This window comes from Gaeumannomyces tritici (assembly GCF_000145635.1).
Source record: "Gaeumannomyces tritici R3-111a-1 unplaced genomic scaffold supercont2.14, whole genome shotgun sequence".
Taxonomy (NCBI): domain Eukaryota; kingdom Fungi; phylum Ascomycota; class Sordariomycetes; order Magnaporthales; family Magnaporthaceae; genus Gaeumannomyces; species Gaeumannomyces tritici.
Window position 1 is genome coordinate 29,792 of NW_008804558.1, and position 21,508 is coordinate 51,299.

The following is a 21,508-nucleotide window of genomic DNA, read 5'->3' on the forward strand; positions in this document are numbered from 1 at the left end:
TCAATTTTCTTAAAATTTTTAGTAGTACCCTTTTAATGTTAGTTCTAAATACTGTATTGTACACTGTGTAAAATATGCAACTAACCCTAAAAGGGTACTACTAAAAATTTAAGAAAATTGAGTTAAATTTACTGCGTAGTTAAATATAACCTGTTTAAATTTGGTTAAATTTAGGCTTAAATAGGCCGAATTAGCAAGGGTATCGAAAATCGCGTTTATTATGGGATTTTTAACTGTCCGACTCGGTGATATGTCCGACTCGGTGATGAACCACGTTATTCCATATTTCAAAATACAAAAGGGGGTCGTACAACGACTCTCTGCTCCCTTTTTATAGAAGGAGCAGAATAAAACGCGGGCGCGTTGCTCGGGGCGCTCCGCGCCGAGTGCGGAGGCCACGCGGCCACGTGCACGGTCTGGTGTGTTGTCCGTCCGGCTCCAGTATGGAGCCCGGATCTAAAGCGCGAATTCTTCCGGACCAAAGTTCTCCTGACCTTGGACGCCAGTTCCTGTGCGATCACGAGGTGCCCTTCCAACACCAACAAAATCTTTGTCTGAGGAGGAAAGAAATATGGCACATCCGGCTCCCTGCCTATATATACACCTTTAACCCCTATCCCCCGTGTTCGACATCGGAACCTGAGCCTCCACTGCCGCACCTCCGGTGCTCGGTACAGATGGAGCGCACCCATTCGGTGTGCCCTGTCTGGGCCGAGCACCGGTCCGCCCACTACCCCCTTTTGTGATACCTCTTTTGTACTCTTCACCTTTAGATAGTTATATCAACCTGGTGCTAACTGTTGAAATATGCTGGGCATGGTTCAAGATTCCTTGCATTGCCTGTCTGGCAGAGTGCCTCGGTGAGAGGTGGAAGGGTCATGGCCTTATATGCATAGTGGGCAGCCTAGTGTGGCTCGTGCTCCTAGTCACTAGCCAGAGGCATGTAACATTTGTTATCTCAACACTAACTGCAGCTCTGCCTTTTTGCCCTACGTGATCTTTAACAACTGCTAAAGATGGCAGATAAGGATAATGCAGGCCGGCCGCTGCGCGGCTATGTTAGTACCGGTACGTTTGACCAGATTTGTTATAGGGGGCACCTCCTGCGGAGCCTCCTAGCTAAACAAAGACGAATAAATAAAGGAAGGTTAGGCATATATGTCTGTGGCTTCGGCAAATCGAGCAAAGAGGCTCGGCGCTGCTAAGAAACGGTACCAATAAGCCATCCTATCGCGTTCCGGAGGAGGATCAGATGGTTGAATTTCGTGTGATACCATTTGAAGTCTCCGTGTCCCATCCGGGCGGCAAGAAGGCGGTGAAGGAGCCATCTTTTGAGTTGAAGCGTTGGCGGGCATTTTGTCGGTGCGTCTGTCAGCCCTAGAGCTGCGTACCTGGGAGTGATTTTCGTAAGCCACCAGTTTCGGTGTGTTTGCCGCCCCTTTGAATAGAGGTAGATATCTGCGGTTGAATGCACCGGGGTTGGTGGTGCAGTGGGCCTGAGCGGGTGGCCGGAAAGTGAGGTGGCCAACAGGGGGTGGACTGACTTAATTCCCATCACGATCAGGGCGAGAGGCTTCGCAGCCAGATTCAATTGATACTATGGACGAAAGACTCTTCTATGGGGAGGGAAAAGGGAAAGAGGCGCGGAGCGCCGGACACGCGATGCAGAAGAAAAGGTGGTGCGGCGTCTTGTCGCACGGACTGTTCCGCGGCGCGTGCTCACATGGATACCTGCGCTGTGCGGTGAACTGCCCTGGACCGTCACAATTCTGGAGAACTTGCGAGAAATGGATAAAGTAAAAATTATAAATGCGGATATAAGCAATTTCACTAGTCCTTTTAAAACTCCATACAAGCTTAGTATCAATATTTATGATGGAGTCCTTATCATTCCTTTGCATGATAAAACAGATAACAATGGCTATTTCAAACTCACTACACACATTAAATCAAGTTAAAAAAGGCTAGTGTCAGAGCCAGATGGGGGTCAATAAACTAGTGGTGCGGAAGGTTGTTTTCTCTAGGAATCGGCCCTGTAGGGCCTCCGCCGGTACGGCGGGGATATGGTAGGAGGCGCATATCACGTGCTAGGGCACGTCATAAACTGCACCCCCTAGTAGCCGTGACAATAGCCAAAACTTCTCTTTCAATTTCTAGGCTATGGGAGCATAACGGCTTTTTATCTCACTAATAAATATCCTTCGGTCCGGCAACTAGTGTATATTATACTGCTTCTAAAATAATGTAATTGCACAGCTCTGACAGTCTTCCAATTGAAATATGGCTCGTTTTGGAAAAAAACAAAATGTCACTGCAGGTGATATTTATGATATTATAAGTGAGTCTTTGTGTCCTTCGACTAAATAATCAAGCCGAGCTAACATCTTATAGGTGAACAAAGCTCTGAAAATTCAGATAGCGTTGGCAGTCTTGAAGACTTCGTTGTTAACTCGGACGAAGAAATATCAAATGCCAGTAGTTCTATTAACCAAGCTTATAGTGAGATCAAAAATGCTCGGGGTAATAGAGACATGAAAGACCTCAGTCTTGCTGTATCAAACTTACAAAAAAACCTTTATAATACTCAAGTTTTATTTGAAAGGATTATCTTAGAGGCTAATTGTTTAGAGGATATAATTATCAATATAAGCAATTCCCAAGCTGATGCAAGCTCTTCGTCATCCCTGTCGATTGATTAAACTTAAAGGGTAAGCGCGTGACGGTGGTGGAGAAACACAGCATTTTTAAACTACATTCCCAGCCTTATTACCCTTAGGTTTCATGATCTACCTGGGGCCCTAGGTAGCGTCTCCGCCTAGCTGATAAGTCAAAGCACCCCCTGTTGGCCCACCCCCACAGTTGGACCACCAAAATGAATCGGATCACGACCAAACCTAATGCATTTAACTGTAATTTTCTACCTCAATTTAACTAACCAGAATGCATGAAAGGACTGATTCCTGATCAGAATCTTCTGCTTTTTCTGATGCACTGTCGCTGATCTCCTCAACATGGGATCCGTGGCCATCTAATATCAAAAGCCAGGGTTCAGGGGTAAGGGGTTGGGTGCGAGGGAGGAAGACTTTTTGCAGCCATTTACCCCCGTGCGGTCCGTAATCCACTTCCTTTGAAAATGATGAGGGGAGGAAGCGAGACCCCAGTAGCCGAGATGCGACGTCCAGGTGCGACCTTGTCATGGCATGGCATGAGGTCTCGCTGACTCAGCAGTGCACGTGCCCCACAGCCTGGTATTGAAGTGCGGTCACGAGCATCGCCATCTTGTAGATTCTCTCGTTTCCTTTCCATCTTCAATTTTAAGGTCTACTTGGTAGATTACACGGTACCATCGTGCCGGCCCGTAACACCTACAGGCTCTTCGGGTACTTTAAGTATATTATCTATGCAGACTCAGTTTCACTGTACATTATAGGAGTTAGATATTCCGCTAGCATAATATTAAAGATTAGAGGACGGTGCTACGTTTTACATAACGCTTTTTTGAATCTATTAGATAATTTGCTGCAATCTGAACGACAGGAGACCGGCGACTGACATAGTTAACTAGGACGCTTGCAAGGCGAAATACGACAAAGAAATCCACAAAATTCGATAAAAGGACCCTGAAAGGGTAACTTGTTTCTATTCCATAAAAATGTATCTGTTACTACTAAAGTTCAATCTATCCCTGGAAAAATATCATTTCAGGACGTAAATGTAAAAGCTTATAGCTCCGGCAAAACTGAACAAAAAGTCCGGGAACGGCAGGATGCGAATCGGGCCAGAATACAAGGCATATATTTGCCGCATGAAGTAAAATTAATGCTATCACTTCCGGGGCGACTGGACCTAGGACCTGTGTCGCTTCGTAAAGGCATAGGCTAGCCTCGTGGGGCTGGATCCGAACCATCCATTCTGCCTGCTCGGAGGCCAGGTGCATGTATTCGCCGGCGGAGTTAAAGCTCTGTTGCATCAAAAGATTGCAGATCATCGCAATCGAATATTTAAAGGAAAACCCGAATGGAATTAAGGGTATCTCGCCGACTTTCGTATTGGCGATAAACTCGAGGGCGTATGTCCGTGCGTCCGCAGCCGCTCCTCCAGCAACCTGGAGGGCGGCAGATAAGCTTAAATAAGATGCTGGCGTAGGTGTACTAATGTCGGTGGACCCTTTAACATCCGAGTCTTGGACCTCGACATTTTCGCTATAGTTGCTGGTAATAGCCTTAAGACTCTTTGCATTGATTGTGAAGCTCGTTTTTTCAGATTCATCGCCGATATTTTATGGTTCTGCTGATTCTGCCGGTTCCGCTGATTAATGATGCCCCACTTGTTAAGTTGGTACCTATATTGACGCGTGCTGGTAGTTTATCATCGTCAGCCAATACTTTCCGCCGCATTTCTAAAAGCAAATATTGATAGCTTAAACTACAGTAAAATTTTACTTGGCTGTAAAATCATGGTATTCTTTCATAGTTCTCACTATATCGTTCAACTCCATGCCGCTGGTATGAAGATTTGTGATTTTGGCCCGGTTTGCATCCCAATTTTGGGGGCGCGAAGTCCGCTTCCTTGACAATGTTTTGCGTAGTTTTCTTAAAGGAGCAGGCTGTCTGTCTGACGATGCAGTGTTGTACTCGATAGTCGTTTGAGATTTCGGTTCAGCCTTCATTTTACTTTCGTGGTAACTGAATGTTTCTTAAGGGTAATCAGGAGTAACAGGCCAAAGTAGTAGTGTACGTTCTTTCGTTAATAAGTTATGCAATGGAGCGACCCAAGCAGTAGACAGGATGGATAGCCCTCCCTTATTACAATCATATACAGTGTAGGATATAGGTGGATTATTCGTAGTAAAACATTGAAAGGCTGCGTTAACGCTATTTACAGCTGTGCCTCCTTGGTGTGACGATCTGGGTCAAGACCTACAGACGAGGACCCACACGAGGGACCATGATCAAGACGCACTGAACGCGCGCCGAACACCGGAATCCCCTTTTTCCTTCCTTTCTCCCCTAGATTAGAATCTTCGTTCGTAGCGCCAATTAACGGTGTTCTCTTCTTTGACCATGGCCGTGACATTTGGCTTCTAGCCGCTGCGTTGCGATCTAAACAAAGTGTACAAACGAGCCTTAACATGTTCCCACGCCATTCGGAATCCATCTCAGGGCCGATATGGGGGTCATCCAAAAAATGATGCACAGTCACGCGACGGCTGTGGCGTCAATCCTTACCCCTAGCCCTCGTGAAAACCCACAAGTTAAAGCACCCCCTTTTCGGCAGGCGATTATAGCTAAAATGCGTTGTTTTACAAAGCGCTTAAAAATCTAATTAAAATCGCAAAAAAACAAATTGCCAGCAGGATGATTACCTGGTCGATAGGGTCGTCACCTAGTACCCGATTTGCAATAGCCGGTCCTCAAAGTCCCTCTTTCTCGTACCCTGCCGTCTCGACTCAAGTTGCCGCCGTGCTCGGCAGTGTGCTCGCTCGCTAATGGGTCAGAAAAGCCCCAGGAAATGTACCTCGCACGAGCCACAAACCCCTCTATATAATCCCTGCCGAGGGCCATGGGAATCCCGAGATTCTGCTTCCTTAAGTATCTCTTGAGGCGATGAAAGATTATTAGCAATCTTGAAGCTATTCCCACCTTCCAAGCCTGCTCTCTGCACCCTTGTTACACCCTTAAACACGTTGCTGGCTGGCTTAAAATGTTCAATCTCCCTGGCCAAGTACTGTGGGAAGGGCACCTCGTGATCGCACAGGAACTGGCGCCCAAGGCCAGGAAAACTTTGGTCCGGAAGAACTCACGCTCTAGATCCGGGCTCGATACTGGAGCCGGACGGACAACACACCAGATATTAGGACACGTAGGGACGGATAAATAGTCGTGCGCGAAGATATCCGACAAACAGGTCTGTGGGCCGGAGGCCGGTCCCGTTAAACGATCTATCTAGTGCAGCGCCCGCCCGGGCCCTGGTTGCGTGACTGATGGTTACGTGACTCCACTCTGGGCGGTGCCCGTCACGGCGCTTTATCCGTCGTGGCCCTACTGGCCGTGTTACCGGACCGTGCACGTGGCCGCGTGGCCTGCGCACTCGGCGCGGAGCGCCCCGAGCAACGCGTCCGCGTTTTATTCTGCTCCCTTTATAAAAGGGAGCAAAGGGTCGTTGTACGACCCCTTTTTGTAATTAGAATATGGAACAGTTTTTAGATATTTGCATTGCAATTAGAAGCCTTTCACACCGAACCCTAACGGGCTGTCCGCGAACATTTACGCCCATACTGTTGTAGCGTAACGCCTGGGGAGTTGCTGAGCCACTGTGGTGACCGATCAGACAGCGGCCCGTGCACTGGACCCACGGTTGGAGAAAACGCTGCACGTGGGAATTGGTGCAACGCACCCAATCCCTCCTTTGTGTCACAGGCACACCTGTGACTTATGCACGTGCCTAGTCAGGTGACTAGTCACGTCCTCCGCCCCACCAGATGCCCATGACATAGCTCCCGCATTCAGGCCACGATGGATGTTGCACTCCTTGTGCAACCACGAATATCAGACCATGCTACCTAGTTTTGGCGTCGTCCCGTGATACTTTGCACTCTGCCTCTTTGCCCTAGGTGATCTTTAACACACACCCTTAATTTAAAGATTAACAGCGCGGCGCGCTAGCGGGGTTTGGGATACCGACGCATACGGCGGAGCCCGGGGAATTTAACGACACATGGCCGGCGTTACCGTGCGACTATATCATGAAAGTGCTGTTTAACCCGGTGTCCGCCGGTAGATAGAGTTGACGCATCATAGTTTAGTGTAAAAAGTTACTGAAAAACGCGGTTGAGCATTTTGCTGCACCGCGACATGTCGGTAACCTCATTATCACTTGAAGGTGGAGGACCAGTTCAATCCGATGGCAGCGCCGGATATGAAACCGGGCATTCCAGAAAAATACAAGCTCGATAAGTCATCAGAAATGTAAACAATGTGACCGCCTCCATGGCAGATGTTTGTAGGCATTTAGCTACCTGGCGGGACAAATGGTTGCTAGCGCTTCCGGCCCGGGAAGTTGGCAGCTGTCAGATACGAGGGTGCTTGATGGTACCGCGTGGACAGGATCTAGAAGATTCTAGATGAATACGAGCACGGGCTCCGCCCGTGCTCAGACCATATGCTTTGTGTATATCTACGAGAACCGTGATCCTTTTCGAACGAAGGAAAAATAGAACAAGCGCATTCTTCCAACTCATAGATGACTAGAGACAGTGTTTTTTAACAAAGTCAGAATTGGGAAGCTTTGAAATTGTAATCTCTAAAAGTTCAATTTCTTCATTAAGCTTTTTAATTTGAGTTTTAATGTTATTTAAGCTATTCTGAAGCTTTGATACTGTCATAGTAAGTTCTTCGACTTCCCCACTCCGCTGAGCGTTTGAAACGCGGGTGTCGCTTAAATCAAGCGAGCTAATGTCTGATAGTGCATCGTTTGGGTTTAAAATAAATTTTGTACGGCTTTTGGTACTTTCCAATATATTGAAATACTCGCCTATGCGTTTCATTAGCTATCCGTTATCAACAATTTTGAACAAACAACCTACTTGAAAATTCGTCGTTATTTTCTATCGCTTTATAGTTGTCATTACGCTTCATTACCTTTCGACTAAGCTTTTCTACTTTAAATGGAAATCCAGTCATATTTAGTAGTTCGAAATGATATTATTTATATAGGAGTGAATGAATGGGAATCACCTAAAAATGAGGAAAGACGTCCTTTAAATATATATTCCGCATAATAGCAACTTTCAGCTACTAACAAGATTCATTATCCACTCGACACTAAACAACTTTACCAACAATTATTTCCAAAATTTACAACAAAAAAAGAAATCAACCAGCTTGATTAGTAATTAGATTCGGGTTTACCCAAAGCGGAAGGCGATGCAGGCAAGGGATTTGACGGCTATTTAAGGGTGATTTGGCAGCGCTGTAAAAGCTTTAAGCTAGCAAATGTATCCAACCAATTATCAGCCACCCTTCGCCCAACCGTTTTTTTTAATTTTAGTCAATAGGTTGGATAACCAGCCAATATGCCAAATGTTGCTTTTGATACACCAAGCTTTCACTCAGTACCTTTTTTCCACAATCGCGTACCGTATACTCACAAAACGTCCAATAATAATTGGACCGCCCTGCTAGTTTGCTCCCAAACATGGGGAAATGCTTCGGCACGGGTCCGAGCGCAAAATCACCTTTACGCCAGAAAAGACAGAGATCATCCACATCACGCGTAACAGCGCCTACCTACGCCTTCTGGGAACTGGAGTACGCACCCACCAAGGAACCGAAAGAGCTGAAACTCCCACGCCGGCTTCTAGGGCATTATCTTGCCATGCGGACAGGAAACGGAGACTTCCAGGAGTACCATGCCCGCTTCAACCACTTTAAGAAGTTCGCGGCCGCTACCGGCCACTTCACCATCTCCCCGCGTGACTAACGCATCGCACCGCCCTAGTGGATACCCCCCGCGTGCAAAAGCACGCAAACAAAGACGGCGGACACCGCCGCAAGCTGGTCACACCTCCGCAAAATTAGTTCCAGGGCCGCAGCAGGTACGAACACAGAGGCTTTTCCTATTTGGTTAGGTTTTCCTCCAAAGATCTGGCTACTGTAGTTTGGAAAAATATAAGCAACATCGGGTTTGTAGGACTCCTCCTCCTTCAAGAACTACCTGGAGGTACTGAAGACACAATACTACGTGGAGAGATTAAGGCCTGACAGACAGGTTGTACTTAACCTAGTATAGCTCTCCACGCCGTGATACTCCTCGTGCAGTTGCGGCTTTCTCCCCAGCGTTAAGTCAAAGCACCCCCTGTTGGCCCACCCCCACAGTTGGACCACCCTTTTACATACAAACTGCTCTATTTCGCACCCAGGTCACAACGCCCACATAGGGTAATAAAAATAAAGTAAAAATATCTTGTAAAAGCTTAAAGGCCAAACCTTTTAAGAAAAATATGTAGGAAATTCTGCAACAATTTTAGCGGTTAAAAATTTAAGGCAAACATAAATGTGTAAAATCCCATACAAATTATATGAGAGGGTTTATCTTAAATAATTTTTTAAAAAATGCGTTAATTTAAACCGGGTCTAATTTATTTTACATTTAATATAAAGCTCTTTATTATCTTAATAAACTTTTGTTTGTATATATTTTATTTACCCGTTTATATTGCTTTGTTATTTTTTGCTTATAAATTTATATAAGGAAAAGCTAAAACCTGGTATAAATAGCTAGGAACATATAAAGGTACATATTGGTTTGAATTAACTTATAACGTAGTTCATCACCGAGTGGAACATATCACCGAGTAGAACACTTTAGAATCCCATACTGGACGCGGTTTTCGACACTTATGCTAACTCGACCAATTTAAGCATAAATTTAACCAAATTCTAATAGGGTATATTTAGCAATTTAATAAATGTAACTTCATTTCTTTTACATTTTTACGAGATTTTATTATTACCTTTTAAGGTAATATGCAAATTTTATACATTATATTATACAGTGTTTAAAACTAACCTTAAAAGGGTACTAATAAAAGTTTAAGAAAATTAAATTAAATATACTATGCAGTTAAATATAACCTGTTAAAATTTGGTTAAATTTAGGCTGAAATTGATCGAGTTAGCATGGGTGTTGAAAACCGCGTTTAGTATGGGATTCTGAAGTGTTCCATTCGGTGATGTGTTCCACTCGGTGATGAACTACGTTATGCGATAAAAAAAGATATAAAATAAAATTAATCCGGTTTAAATTAATGCATTTTTTAAAAAGTTAACGTAGTCCATCACCGAGTGGGCCATATTAGCGAGTGGGCCACAACAAAATCTCATATTAAACGCGATTTTTAATACCCTTGCTAACTCGGCCAATTTAAGCCTAATTTTAACCAAATTTTAACAGATTATATTTGACTACGTAGTAACTTTAATTTGATTTTTTGGATTTTCATTATTACCCCCTTAAGGTTAGTTCGAAACACTGTACAATATACTGTGTAAAGTATGCAAATTACCCTAAAAAGGTAGTAATAAAATTTTATAAAAATCCACGAAAATTAAATTAAAGTTACTACATAGTTAAATATAACCTGTTAAAATTTGGTTACAATTGGGTTTAAATTGGCCGAGTTAGTAAGGGTATCGAAAATCGCGTTTAACACGTAACTTTGTCGTGGCCCACTCGCTGATGTGGCCCACTCACTGATGGACTACGTTATTTAAAATAAACCCTCTCATATAATTTGTATGGGATTTTACACATTTATGTTTGCCTTAATATTTTTAACCGCTAAAATTGTTGCAGAATTTCCTACATATTTTTCTTAAAAGGTTTGGCCTTTAAGCTTTTACAAGATATTTTTACTTTATTTTTATTACCCTATGTGGGCGTTGTGACCTGGGTGCGAAATAGAGCAGTTTGTATGTAAAAGGGTGGTCCAACTGTGGGGGTGGGCCAACAGGGGGTGCTTTGACTTAGTTCCTATGACCGTCAAGAGTCTTCCCACCCTACGAACAGGGGCGAGGCATCAACAAGCTTATGTGGAAGATGCCAGAGCTCAAGCTCCCTTCCTCAATACAGGAGTTTGACAATTGGGAAAGCAAGCTCGGCCTCGTTTGAAGCCAACCTCAACGCTTTCACGACGGCCAGATCGCGCATAACCGCAACCGTTGGAACCTTCAACAGCGACCTCAACTCTGCCTACAATGGATCGCGCAAGGCCCACCCCATGTTGGCACGACACTGGCACAAGTTCATGAGATGGCTTCGTAGCACCACACTCCGAGGAGACTCCTTTTTCCGAGCCACCAGTGACCTACAGCAGCTCGCACAAAAGAACAACGAAGACCCTGGTGTTTTTGCAGCCCGCTACGGTTTAAGGAAAACGCAATTTTCTAACCTGGGGTCGCTCTCTCCCTGGAACTCCTGATTTTTCAACTGGTACCACTCGTCGAGCCGCTTCAGAGCATAAAAGAGGCATCGGTCTTGACCACTTCGAGATGTGTCGACGCTGTAAAATAACTCCGCCGTCTTCGCAAATCCGCGGACGATGCTGTAAAGATTGCGTTGAAGAATGTACGAACATCTGTCTCCGTTTTGAAGTTGTCGTTGAGCCCCGGTCTTAGGGTCCCAGTACAACCTTGGATCGCAGTCCCAAATAATAACCATGTACGTCATTTTGGACTTTGTAAGGCGCCGCCTAATAAGGCAAACACAATAGCAATGCCAAGGATTTTTGTCCCATTCCGGGTCGCCTACCCACGACTTTGGATATACGCTGAACAGGGCCAAGAGGGGTTCGCCCTCTCCCTTTCTTCGCGCGGCCCACCATTGTTGGAATGTGTGGCGTTCCCCAATGTCGGGCAGGGCTCCTTGCCAGTTGGCCTTGTCCTTCGCGCTAGGGAAAGAAACTGGGTTTGGGTATACTGTAACCTCTTTTTTCCATCGGTACGTTTTAAGGTAAGTACTAAGGTCTCCCGCGGTGATGCAAGGGTCGCTTGGTATAGGCTCTGCAAAGCCTGCGGCATCTGCGGAGCCTGTTGCTTTCCCTTTGGGAGGCGACGGACTTGATGAAGCCGCTGTGCCCCTCGAGCGTTGGCAGGCACGCGTTTGTCGCCGCGCCCTAGGGCTTGACGGTCTTGTCGTTGGAGGCCGACGCGAGCCTCTGGCCGTCGGACGAGAATCCGCGGTAGTGCGGGTTTTTATTGTCATTATGTCGAAGGGCACCGGTCGAATTTGGAATTAGTCGGCTCGTTTAGTAGCGCCGAAAGCGGGCATTTAGGAGACGTTGAAAAATTAACCGCAGAATGCGTGGTTGTCGGAATATGCTGTGGTAAAGCTGGTATGCTTGCAGCTTAAAATGTGTGGCGGACGCCAGGTGGGTGCACTTTGGACCCTGTGAGAAAACTCGGTCGGTCGGGACGGGGCTGCCGAAAAATCAGCCAAATGGAACGTACCGGTAGCGCACTTGAGTACGGAGCCGTTTAGCCCGCCACATTTAGGACATAGGTTAAATTTGGTGTTTGTTGGCGTATTTAATAGCGACGAGAATGGGCATTTAAAAGACGTTGAAAAATCAACCGCAGAATGCGTGGTTGTTGAAATATGCGGCTTTGAAGCGGGTGAGGCCGCCGAGATATCAGCCAAATGGAACGTACCCGGGCGTACCCAGGTACGGAGCCGTTTAGCCCGCCACACTTAGGGCACCGGTCAGATTTGGAATTTGTCGGCTCGTTTAGTAGCGCTGAGAATGAGCATTTAAAAGGCGTTAAAAAATCAACCGCAGAATGCGTGGTTGTCAAAATATGCGGCTTTGAAGCAGGTGAGGCGTGGTCACCGCGTTGAAATACTTTGTCGTTGGGTTGACTGCCGAGGTTGTGGCAGGCCATCGGTGGGGTGCGCTTCTTACCCACTGTGGGACAGCTTGGCCGCTGAACCCCAAGCACTCCACACCTGAGGAGAAAAGCAACCGTGAGTCCGCCACCTACAAGCCACATCCCAACACGCCGGAGCTTTTCCTTACACGTTAAATGAATTGTTCCGTAGCGCCCCGCATGCACGCACCGATAAAACCTACCAGCAAGGGTTCGGTAAACAAAGTGCGTGCTCCCTGGCCACGAAAGCAACTGCAGGTTTCCCGTGAAGAACATGCTTGCTGCCACGCTTCCTAGGAAGGGATTTAGAGCCCAGCGCATTGAGTACAGTTCGGGCACTGTAAATAAATGGCAGCCCTTTCGCCAGCCCCTTACAGCGATCATGGCAGCCGCCTTCAGCATTACAGCCCGAAACCGAAGGGATCGGCACGGCCTGCAAAATTATGCAACCACTTGCATATCCTGCCAATACCAGCCACGCCCACTACAAAAAGGGGTGGAACTGCCGTTTTTGTTGTGGTGGGCGTGCCAGTCTGCCGTAGCGCTTGCGGTGGGGAATGTTGTGCGTTTGGGTTTGCTGACTGTTGGTGCTGACGTTGTTGCTGCTGCTGGCGTGGTCAGGTGAAACTGTCAGATACGAGAGTACTCGATGGTACTGTGTAGAAGGTTCTGGAAGATTCCAGGTGGAGCATGAACATGGGCACCCCGGTGCACTGACCACATACTCTGTGTATATCAACAAGAACGATCATCCTCTTCGAAGGACAGAGGACAGGAGAAAAAAAACAAGGCATTTTCCCCATTTTTCATGGATGGCTAGAGACAGTGTTTTCCGACAGAAACCCTAAGGCCCAGGCGTGCAAAGACCTGTCCCTGTCGCAAGCCCAGCCTCCGCCGACCAGCCTCCCGCCAACGCCATTTTCGGAACCAAAAGAAGTTGGCGACTCAAGTTGGATGCCTGTGGATTTCTTGGGACCAATAAGCAAGCACGCTGTCAAAAAGTTAACCGGTGGCCAAGCAGCCTCGCTGTGCCACGATGGGGTTAGTGCACCGCCGCTGCCCGGATATCACGCCTTGTCGCAGCTCTTCCAGGGGACATCCTGAATCGGCGGACGAAAACACCAGGCCGCAGCTAGCACGGGCCGCGCCAAACCTGCCAGCCAGCGCTCGGATACGCGATTCCTTCGCGCGGGCAGCACCCGTTTCTAACAGAGCAGGGAGAATGGCCCGCGGTAGATTCGATCAGCTCAGGGATGTCGCGGTCCTTGGGGTATTTAACCCACAATTTATGCTTGGGTTTTCGTTATCGTCAATTTCGTCCGCCCCATCGTTATCGTCAACCCCGGCCATTCTAAGAGAAGAGTAGAGTAGAGTAGAGTATCATTAACGTCAGTGCCTCGGGTACTGGCCCGTGCGTTAGCACGTGCCGGCCCCGGCGAGCATCCGCCATCGCGGATCTCTGACGTGCCCGCGACGGTGGCTGGGCAGTTTTATGTGGCCATCCTCATGGCTCTACGGATATCTAGGTACAGGAAAGTTATAACCACGGGGCAACTGTAAAACCTACCCCCAGATACCGTTTCTTTCTTTCTAGGGCCCTTGCGTCCCTCTTCCTTACTTCAGCCGGCCTAATGGCATTGCCTCCAGCTCCGACTGGTTATCCTCCGGGTTTTCTCCTTGCCAAACGACAAGCCGTGATTTTTAACGTAACGGCGTTTTATCCGCGCCGCTACCATTTGTTTTATCCTCCCAAGGGAGGAACCAGCCAGGGCCAGTAGCCGGGGCTGGTGTTTCATTCTAAGAGAAGCGGAGATACTGGGTTGCGCCGTTATCGTTATCGGAGGTGGTGGGTCGAGGAAACGTTCTCGTCCGGAAAAGGGCCGTGACGGCCACCTTATCCCGCGCTGCCAAAAGGCCACGTGCAGATAAGATAGGAAGCAGCTGGCTACTCCAGCTGGGGGCCTAACTGCAGTCCAAGTTTCCCAGTTCCTCCGGGCGGACCGTTCAGTGCCTACCCTAGGAGCAAAAGTCCGTTTGTAGCAAACACAGCGAGGAGCTGGAAGCATGGCTGGGAAATCGTCCTCTTCTAACGCAATCACAACACCCTAACCACCTTATGCGCACCCACTACTTCTACCCGAGTTTCCCCTTCTACCCCTCGCCCGGGAGTTTCAATCCAACACAATGGGGCTTTCCGCTTTTCGGCCTTCCTCAAACTTCCGCAGCTCCTCCTTCGCGATATCCTTCAACTCGACCAGTGTCTTCTCTGTGGTCTCTTTATCAGCGTCGGAGTACCCCTCCCACTGCACAAGATATTCCCCATTTTCCAAACACCTCAATACCTTGAAAACGCGGTAGCGAGCCACGTGTGGTCGTCCTCCCTTTTGCTTCCAGTAGTTGTACAGGAGGTCCGGATATTGCTGCTGTATAAACCTTTCCTGTTCCCAAACCTCCTTATTATCCTTCCGCCGGACGCGAAGTCTGAAAGAGTATTTCCTTTGCTTGTCCGGTTGATGGCGGAGAATGGTGGTGATGGGGCTTTTCTTTGGTGGTATGCCGACACCTTCTTTGGTTGGGGTACAAACCGTTGTTAGTACGGAAAAGAGAGACAGGAACAAATCGGATTTGGGGAAATTGGCTTCGCGCCCTACCTGCACACCCACCATTGTCGGCCTCCTGCTGTGGGTTATTTCTTGGCTGCGGCGAAACCTTACGCCGTTTGCTTGCCCGCGTCCCTGCACGCCCACCATTGCTGTCACCGCGCTTGGGGGGTTCTGCGACACGATCCTGCTGCGAGAGAGGCGGCTGTGGAGGTGGGCCTTGCTGCTGTGGCCGGCCTCGCTGCCGTGGCCGGCTTTGCTGCTGTGGCGGGCCTTGCTGCTGTGGCGGCTGCTGTGAAGGCTGCTGTGAAGGCTGCTGTGGCGGGGCTTGCTGCGGGGGAGGCTGATGCCCAGGGTGCAGCTTGTAGTGATCCACCGAAGGGTCGTACGGCTCGTGGCAAACTATGCACGTTTCCCAGCCGTGCTTCCTCCGAAGGTGTGATGGCAATTCACGGAAATCCATACGAACCCCGCACACGGAGCACCTGGGGTGCTCCGAGTTAATATGGCGGTCCAGCTCGTCTGGGGGGAAGTAGGAAATGCAATATTGATGTGTGCACTCCTTGTACCTGTGTTCGTCCACCAAGTGTGTGTTGAGCGCATCCCGGTCCTTAAACAGTGTGTGACACTCACCGCAAATGGGGTGTTTCTTCATGTGCGACTTGAGCTCTTTATCGTCCGGCGGACCCAAAACATCACGGCATACCTTGCATTTTTGCCAGCCGTGTTTCGTGAAAAGATGATTGTGGAGGCTTTCCATTCCGATTTGGTCCTTGCATTTGGTGACGATGCAGGTCACAATCCCGGTGGCCTCATCCTCTTCCTTTCTGCTTTCCCAAAAAGCGTTGATGACGTTGATGTCCTGCCCGACAGCGTTGTCATATGCCCCCTCTTGCAAGTCGTACCCGCACTTGTGATCCTCTCGTAGGTGCCATTGCATGAACTCGATGCAAATCGACCGGTTGCATAAACGGCATTCCCCCAGCGGATGGAACTCATTCATATGCTCACACTGCTTGATGAGGCTGTCGAAGTCTAAAGCGCAGGCGCCGGTGCACAACTCGAAGAGGTGGAACTCGCTAAGATGGTCTTGCATGTCGTGGGATTTGTAGTTGCACTTCTCCACCGGACACTGACTAGCAGGCGCGACAACATCATCCGTTGCTGGATTGCGCAGCGCGACATCATCCGTTGCTGGATTTTGCAGCGCTCCCAAAAGGACCCGTCTTGCTTCTGCCAATTTGCCAAGGTTTCCCGTTACGCCGCCGTTTGCGTCCGGGTGGTGTTTTCGTGCTGCCGCATAATATGCCTTTTGGACATCTTGCGCTCCATAGGAAGCTTTCAAACGGAAAAGTTCGCGAGCCTCATGTATGGTGACGTCGGACATTGTCGTGTAGGGTTGGGTGTTGCGCTGGTGACATTGGGGTACGCGCGAAGTTCCACCTCGTACTTGGGATTCACGCAAGGTCGCTCTTGCGTCTTTCCCCAAATGGTTTGCCCCCGTTGCTGCGCGCCTTGTATGTTTTGCCTTCGACCACAGTGCCGGTGACGTGACGTTGATCGATCGTAGTCGCCAGGGTGGAAATCGGCCAAAGTCGCGCTCGGATAGGCGCCGTAAATTTCTGCATCGGCCGGTGGAAACGGTTTCTCGAAAGCACCGCCGAAAGCCTCAATGAGTCGGGGCCGCCGGCTACCGGCGGTTGAGGTCCACCCAAGGTTGTCTGGCAAGTTAGTATCTCGAACGCAGCATTCCGCGAAAGTCGCTCGATGGGGATTCTAACGCACTTGAATGCGTAGTCGATGTTTGCAGGCTTAACTTGCCGCAAGGTCGCGCTTGGTCAGTTGCGCGGTTGTGCCCGAAGTGAATGGCCACGCAATTGTCGGCCGCGGCGTGGAAATGAGAAGGTTGTCGGGTGTTCCCCCGGCGTGCCAGACGGCCACAAAACAATGCAACAGAAAATGAAGAGGGAGCCGGCACCCACATTCTGGAAGGGAGCCGGTGCCTACATGGTTGACAGTACCATATCTTATCAGGTCGCGGGGGGAAACAGAGCCGAGGCTTGAACGTGCGGGGACCCGGGTGGAAATCGTCCCAGTGGGGATGTTTGGCGGCGTGCTGCCTTTAAGCTGCACCAACAGGAGCTTGTTGGCGGCCTGTGCTGGATGGTACATCAAGAATCACTGAACCCATGATGCCTGCTGTTGGGGCGTGTCGCAGATTATCCCTATTTTGTTTCCTGCTCCGCCTGGTGCTGGATTGAATAGTCGTTGCTGCCCCACATTGGTATCCACCACCCCAATCAAACCATTTACACCACCCAGCCTTGGGGATGTGATTTTACGCCCACGCCCAACGACTACCGGAGAATAGCAGCTCGAGCTTTAGCTCCAACACTGTGGTTCGATAACGAAAGCCGCAATTTCCGTACACCATTAAGAGCAGGCTTCTAGTAACGGTTTGTGTTTCTTCGCTGCAAGGGGCAGCAGCAAGAGGCGTCGTTGGTGCGGTTGGATTGGCTGTGGGTTTGTGGAGTGATTTTTGTACCTTGCAGCTACTGTTGGTGAGGGGGCCCAGTTTAGCAGGGGTGAGCGAAGGACCATGCAGGCGACCAGGCACCCCGAACCATAACGAATGGCAGTCCACCTAATTAGTAAAAAGGCCGAGACTGCTATTTTTTTGTGGTCGGCGTGGGCGGCTCTGCGGGGTGCCAGGTGGCGGCATGTTAGCGTGACTATGGCAGTGGGGCTTGTGTGGAGTGCGCAGCACAGCAACCAGGTGTTGGTTCCAGGTAAGGTGGCACCCCAACCACAAAAAAGATGGCGGTCCCACCTAAACAACAAAAAGGCCATCCTTTTTGTGGGCGGGGTGAGTGGTACATGGGTGGTAACCATTCAATCCACAGTGGACCGCAGTATGATTTTAGTGCGGGTCGTCGCCCAAAGCATAAGCGCAAAATGCCTCACGATGCAATTGTGGGTGCGCAAGATGGTGGGCGGCGTGAGCGAGGTTTTACCGAAACGCCTGTGACGATCTGGGTCAAGGCCCACAGACAAGGACCCACACGGTGGGCCATCGTCAAGCCGCGCTGAACGCGCGCCGAACGCGTGTGTCACAGTAGATAGGGAAGGCAAAAGGTATGGTGACAGGTAATAGCTTCAAGTAGGTTGCCGGAAGCAATCCAGGCCCGCAGGGAAGGCGGTGCGCGCTCAAGATACCCTGTGCGTGCACGGCCACTTATCGCCCTTATCGGGCGTGGCCTCCAGGCCCCACGCACGGGCCATGAAAACAGCGGGTCTGCCTATCTAATCTGTCTGCAAGGGCCTAAACAACGGGAATCCCTTCTTTTCCTTCTGTCAGAAAACACTGTCTCTAGTCATCCATCTGTGTGAAGAATGCGCTTGTTCTATTTCTCCTTCTTTCGAAGGGGATCACGGTTCTTGTAGATATACACAGAGCATATGGTCTGTGCACGGGCTCCGCCCGTACTCGTGTCCATCTAGAATCTTCTAGATCCTATCCACGGTACCATCTGTTGAAATATGCTGGGCATGGTTTAAGATTCCTTGCGTTGCTTGCTTGTGTAGCAGAGTGCTTCTGTGAGAGGTGGGAAAGGTCATGGCCTTATATACATAGTGGGCAACCTGGTGTGGCTCGTGCTCCTAGTCACTAGCCAGAGGCATGTGACATTTGTCATCTCAACAGTATTGTGTTCCCAGTACCTCCAGGTAGTTCCTGAAGAAGGAGTCGTCCTACAGGCCCGATGTTACCTGTATTTTTCCAAACTGCAGTCGCCGGATCTTTGGAGGAAAACCTAACCAAATAGGAAAAACCTCCATGTTTGTGCCTGCTGCGGCCCTGCAACTAATTTTGCGGAGGTGTGACTAGCTTGCGGCGGTGTCCGCCGTCTTTATTTGCATGCTTTTGCACGCGGGGGGTGTCCACTAGGGCGGGTACGATGCGTTAGTCACGCGGGGAGACGGTGAAGTGGCTGGTAATGGCCGCGAACTTCTCAAAACATTTGGGCTTTGCCAGTGTTTTGTACAGGTACTTGCGCCGAGCTTGCATGTCTGGGCGGAGGGCTGGCCTGCAAGGCCAGTCTCGCCACTGCTTGATGCTGTTTGGGCAGTGGACCAGATGTCACGGCGACGTGTGGTAGCTGCACCACGGGCAGCGCGTGTGTGCGTCCTGGTGGTTGAAGCGGGCATGGTACTCCTGGAAGTCTCCGTGTCCTGTCCGCATGGCTAGATAGTGTCCCAGGAGCCGGCGTGGGAGTTTCAGCTCTTCCAGCTCCTTGGTGGGTGCATACTCTAGTTCCCAGAGGGCGTAGGTGGGGGATTTTCGCTGCGCGTGCCACCATTGTGTGCTTTCTTGCTTTGAAGCTTTGCGGAATAAGGACCGGAGGCCGCTTACGGTCGTTCTCTGGGCCTAGGGATCAGCGCCCACCGGCCCTTTGGCTCCCTGGTCTGCCAGGCGGTCCGCCCGCTCGTTCCCTTCAATGTCTTGGTGTCCAGGGCACCATTGTATGCGCACCCCCACGTTTTTGCTTGAGTTCGCTGACAAGCTCGTGGAACCGGATCTATGCCCATTGCGACGATATCGACGCATTTCCTTTGAGACCCCAGATGACCGAGGTGACAAGCCGAATTGTGCTTTGTGGTAATTTAGTATTGGCTGAAAAAGCTGGAACCAGGGTGTTGCGGAATAAGAGTGAGCATTCGGGTATTGTATAACAAGGAGCATCTAACAATCTTAATATCAACTCATCTCTTTTAAACGGTACAGAAACAAAATATTTTACACCGCGCAACGCAGCGCCAACTTAGCCCACGCCTTAAATGATAGCCTTTTGCCCATTATGGATTGGGATTCTGCTGTCAACGATGATGAGATTCAGACTCAGGTTAGAAAAAGGTCTTTCCGGGTTAAAAAAAATAAAAGGAATTAAATGTTAACAAAACGCATAGGATCAAATAGTAGAAGAACGAAAGGAAGCGCCGGTCGAGGCAGTTTCGAATCGAACCGTATTGCGTGGGCTAAATATACACCAAATTATAAGCTATTTCGATCAACTAGCATTCAGAATTAACTTTGGAATTCAACGGCGGAACAGTAATTCAGTTATACTTACTTTCGATTCTCCCCAATATGCTCTTGAGGCATTTCAGCTGCTATCTGCCCAAACGGTAGATCCATCTCACCTCGAGCCACTCGAATTTATTCCCGCCAAGCCCTTTTCAGCCGTGGAATTACGATTTGCCGATATACGGGATCGAGGCTCTGGTTTTTCGCTTCGATGGCCAGAGGGGCGGATAAGAGAGCTTTATCACCAAAACAGAAATGATGAATTTATGGCAAGAAGGGGAGGGCGAAGTGGTAGAGCGCGTGGACGTGATGGATATGATAGAGGATACGGCGGAGGTTATGGAAGACGATATAGTTGGTGGTAGCTATCATGTTATCACTGCGGAGTGTTAGGGTTGAGATATTTCATTATTGGGTATAACCTCATTTTGTTCGGGTGGGGCTAGTAACAATTTTTTGCGCCCGGGTGGGGAATGGGTGTGGCAAAGGGGAAGGGGTGGCACAATAGGCTTCTATTGAAGGCTGAATCTGTCTCTGAGGAAAGGAATCTGGCACAGGGAGCCGGAGGCTCCCTGCCCTTATATACACCTTTGGCCCCTGTCCCCCGTGCTTGATATCGGATCCTGAGCCTCCACTGTCGTGCCTCCGGTGTTTGGTACGGGTGGAGCGCACCCGCCCGGTGGCCCCCGTCCGTGCCGAGCATCGGGCTGCCCCCTAGAGGGCGCCTCCGTTTGTGACAATTGGTGTATGCAAAGTTGACAATTAAAAGAGATTTGGAAGCTTTATTTTCTATAGATTCCTGTGATGGCGCGGCGTGCCTTGTTGGGCAGACGCAGCCATGTCTCGTTTGCACCAAGGTACTAAGCCCAACGTGGGGTACAAGTTGGACGACTTGTACTTTCTCGTCCTTTTGGCCTAGTTGGATTGGGCTTAGCTAGATGTTGCCAGAGCCATGACACTTCCCCTTAGTGGTGCCACTAAAAGAAAACCTGACCCGACTGCAAGGTTTGCGTTACTACCCCAGATGGTAATCAAACCTGACGTTCAAAGCACAAACTTCCGAGATTGGCGCTAGCTAGTAAAATCTACTATTTTCTACCTTTAGATTTCTCGTACTGGGTTTGGCAGTTGGGCTTCGACATTCAACCCGTTTAAACGCTTTAGGTAGGTAGGTAGGTAGGTATATTTAACGTCTGTAGCGAGTGCTGCCTCACTCTGGCCTCCCTAGGGGCATCAGACGTGCTAGCGACTACCAGGTGTTCTAGATACAGAGTCCAGCCCACCGACTGCTTGTCACGGTAACTAGCAAACCAAGCTCATCAGCCGACCAGTGTCGGCCTTAAGCACATGTATAACAAGCCGCATCCCGAGGCCCCTGACTGGCGGCCGGTTCTCGGTGG

The 21,508-nt window shown here is 49.2% G+C and overlaps 5 protein-coding genes across 5 annotated transcripts; 2 read left to right on the forward strand and 3 right to left on the reverse strand.

The window, feature by feature from the left end:
• Positions 1 to 443: 443 nt before the first annotated feature.
• Positions 444 to 1,800, forward strand: GGTG_13462 (hypothetical protein; the record flags this gene model as incomplete). The annotated part of the gene is made up of 4 exons (XM_009231368.1): positions 444 to 695; positions 1,017 to 1,068; positions 1,284 to 1,362; positions 1,611 to 1,800. 4 exons carry the CDS (start codon positions 444 to 446, stop codon positions 1,798 to 1,800), a joined length of 573 nt encoding a protein of 190 aa, XP_009229632.1.
• Positions 1,801 to 5,234: 3,434 nt separating this feature from the next.
• Positions 5,235 to 5,669, reverse strand: GGTG_13463 (hypothetical protein). Its single transcript, XM_009231369.1, has one exon. It carries the CDS (start codon positions 5,562 to 5,564, stop codon positions 5,382 to 5,384), a length of 183 nt encoding a protein of 60 aa, XP_009229633.1. The 5' UTR covers positions 5,565 to 5,669; the 3' UTR covers positions 5,235 to 5,381.
• A 3,729-nt stretch (positions 5,670 to 9,398) lies between these two features.
• On the reverse strand, positions 9,399 to 11,763 carry GGTG_13464 (hypothetical protein; the record flags this gene model as incomplete). The annotated part of the gene is made up of 7 exons (XM_009231370.1): positions 9,399 to 9,440; positions 9,571 to 9,582; positions 10,255 to 10,261; positions 10,367 to 10,396; positions 10,757 to 10,867; positions 10,952 to 11,251; positions 11,315 to 11,763. The coding sequence occupies 7 exons, from the start codon at positions 11,761 to 11,763 to the stop codon at positions 9,399 to 9,401; spliced, it is 951 nt and encodes a 316-aa protein (XP_009229634.1).
• A 313-nt stretch (positions 11,764 to 12,076) lies between these two features.
• Positions 12,077 to 12,581, forward strand: GGTG_13465 (hypothetical protein; the record flags this gene model as incomplete). Its single annotated transcript, XM_009231371.1, has 2 exons — positions 12,077 to 12,373; positions 12,436 to 12,581. The coding sequence occupies exons 1-2, from the start codon at positions 12,199 to 12,201 to the stop codon at positions 12,579 to 12,581; spliced, it is 321 nt and encodes a 106-aa protein (XP_009229635.1). The 5' UTR covers positions 12,077 to 12,198.
• A 1,650-nt stretch (positions 12,582 to 14,231) lies between these two features.
• Positions 14,232 to 17,269, reverse strand: GGTG_13466 (hypothetical protein). The gene is made up of 3 exons (XM_009231372.1): positions 16,811 to 17,269; positions 15,077 to 16,746; positions 14,232 to 14,991 (listed from the first exon to the last, which is right to left on the reverse strand). Exons 2-3 carry the CDS (start codon positions 16,410 to 16,412, stop codon positions 14,597 to 14,599), a joined length of 1,731 nt encoding a protein of 576 aa, XP_009229636.1. The 5' UTR covers positions 16,413 to 16,746; positions 16,811 to 17,269; the 3' UTR covers positions 14,232 to 14,596.
• Positions 17,270 to 21,508: the final 4,239 nt, after the last annotated feature.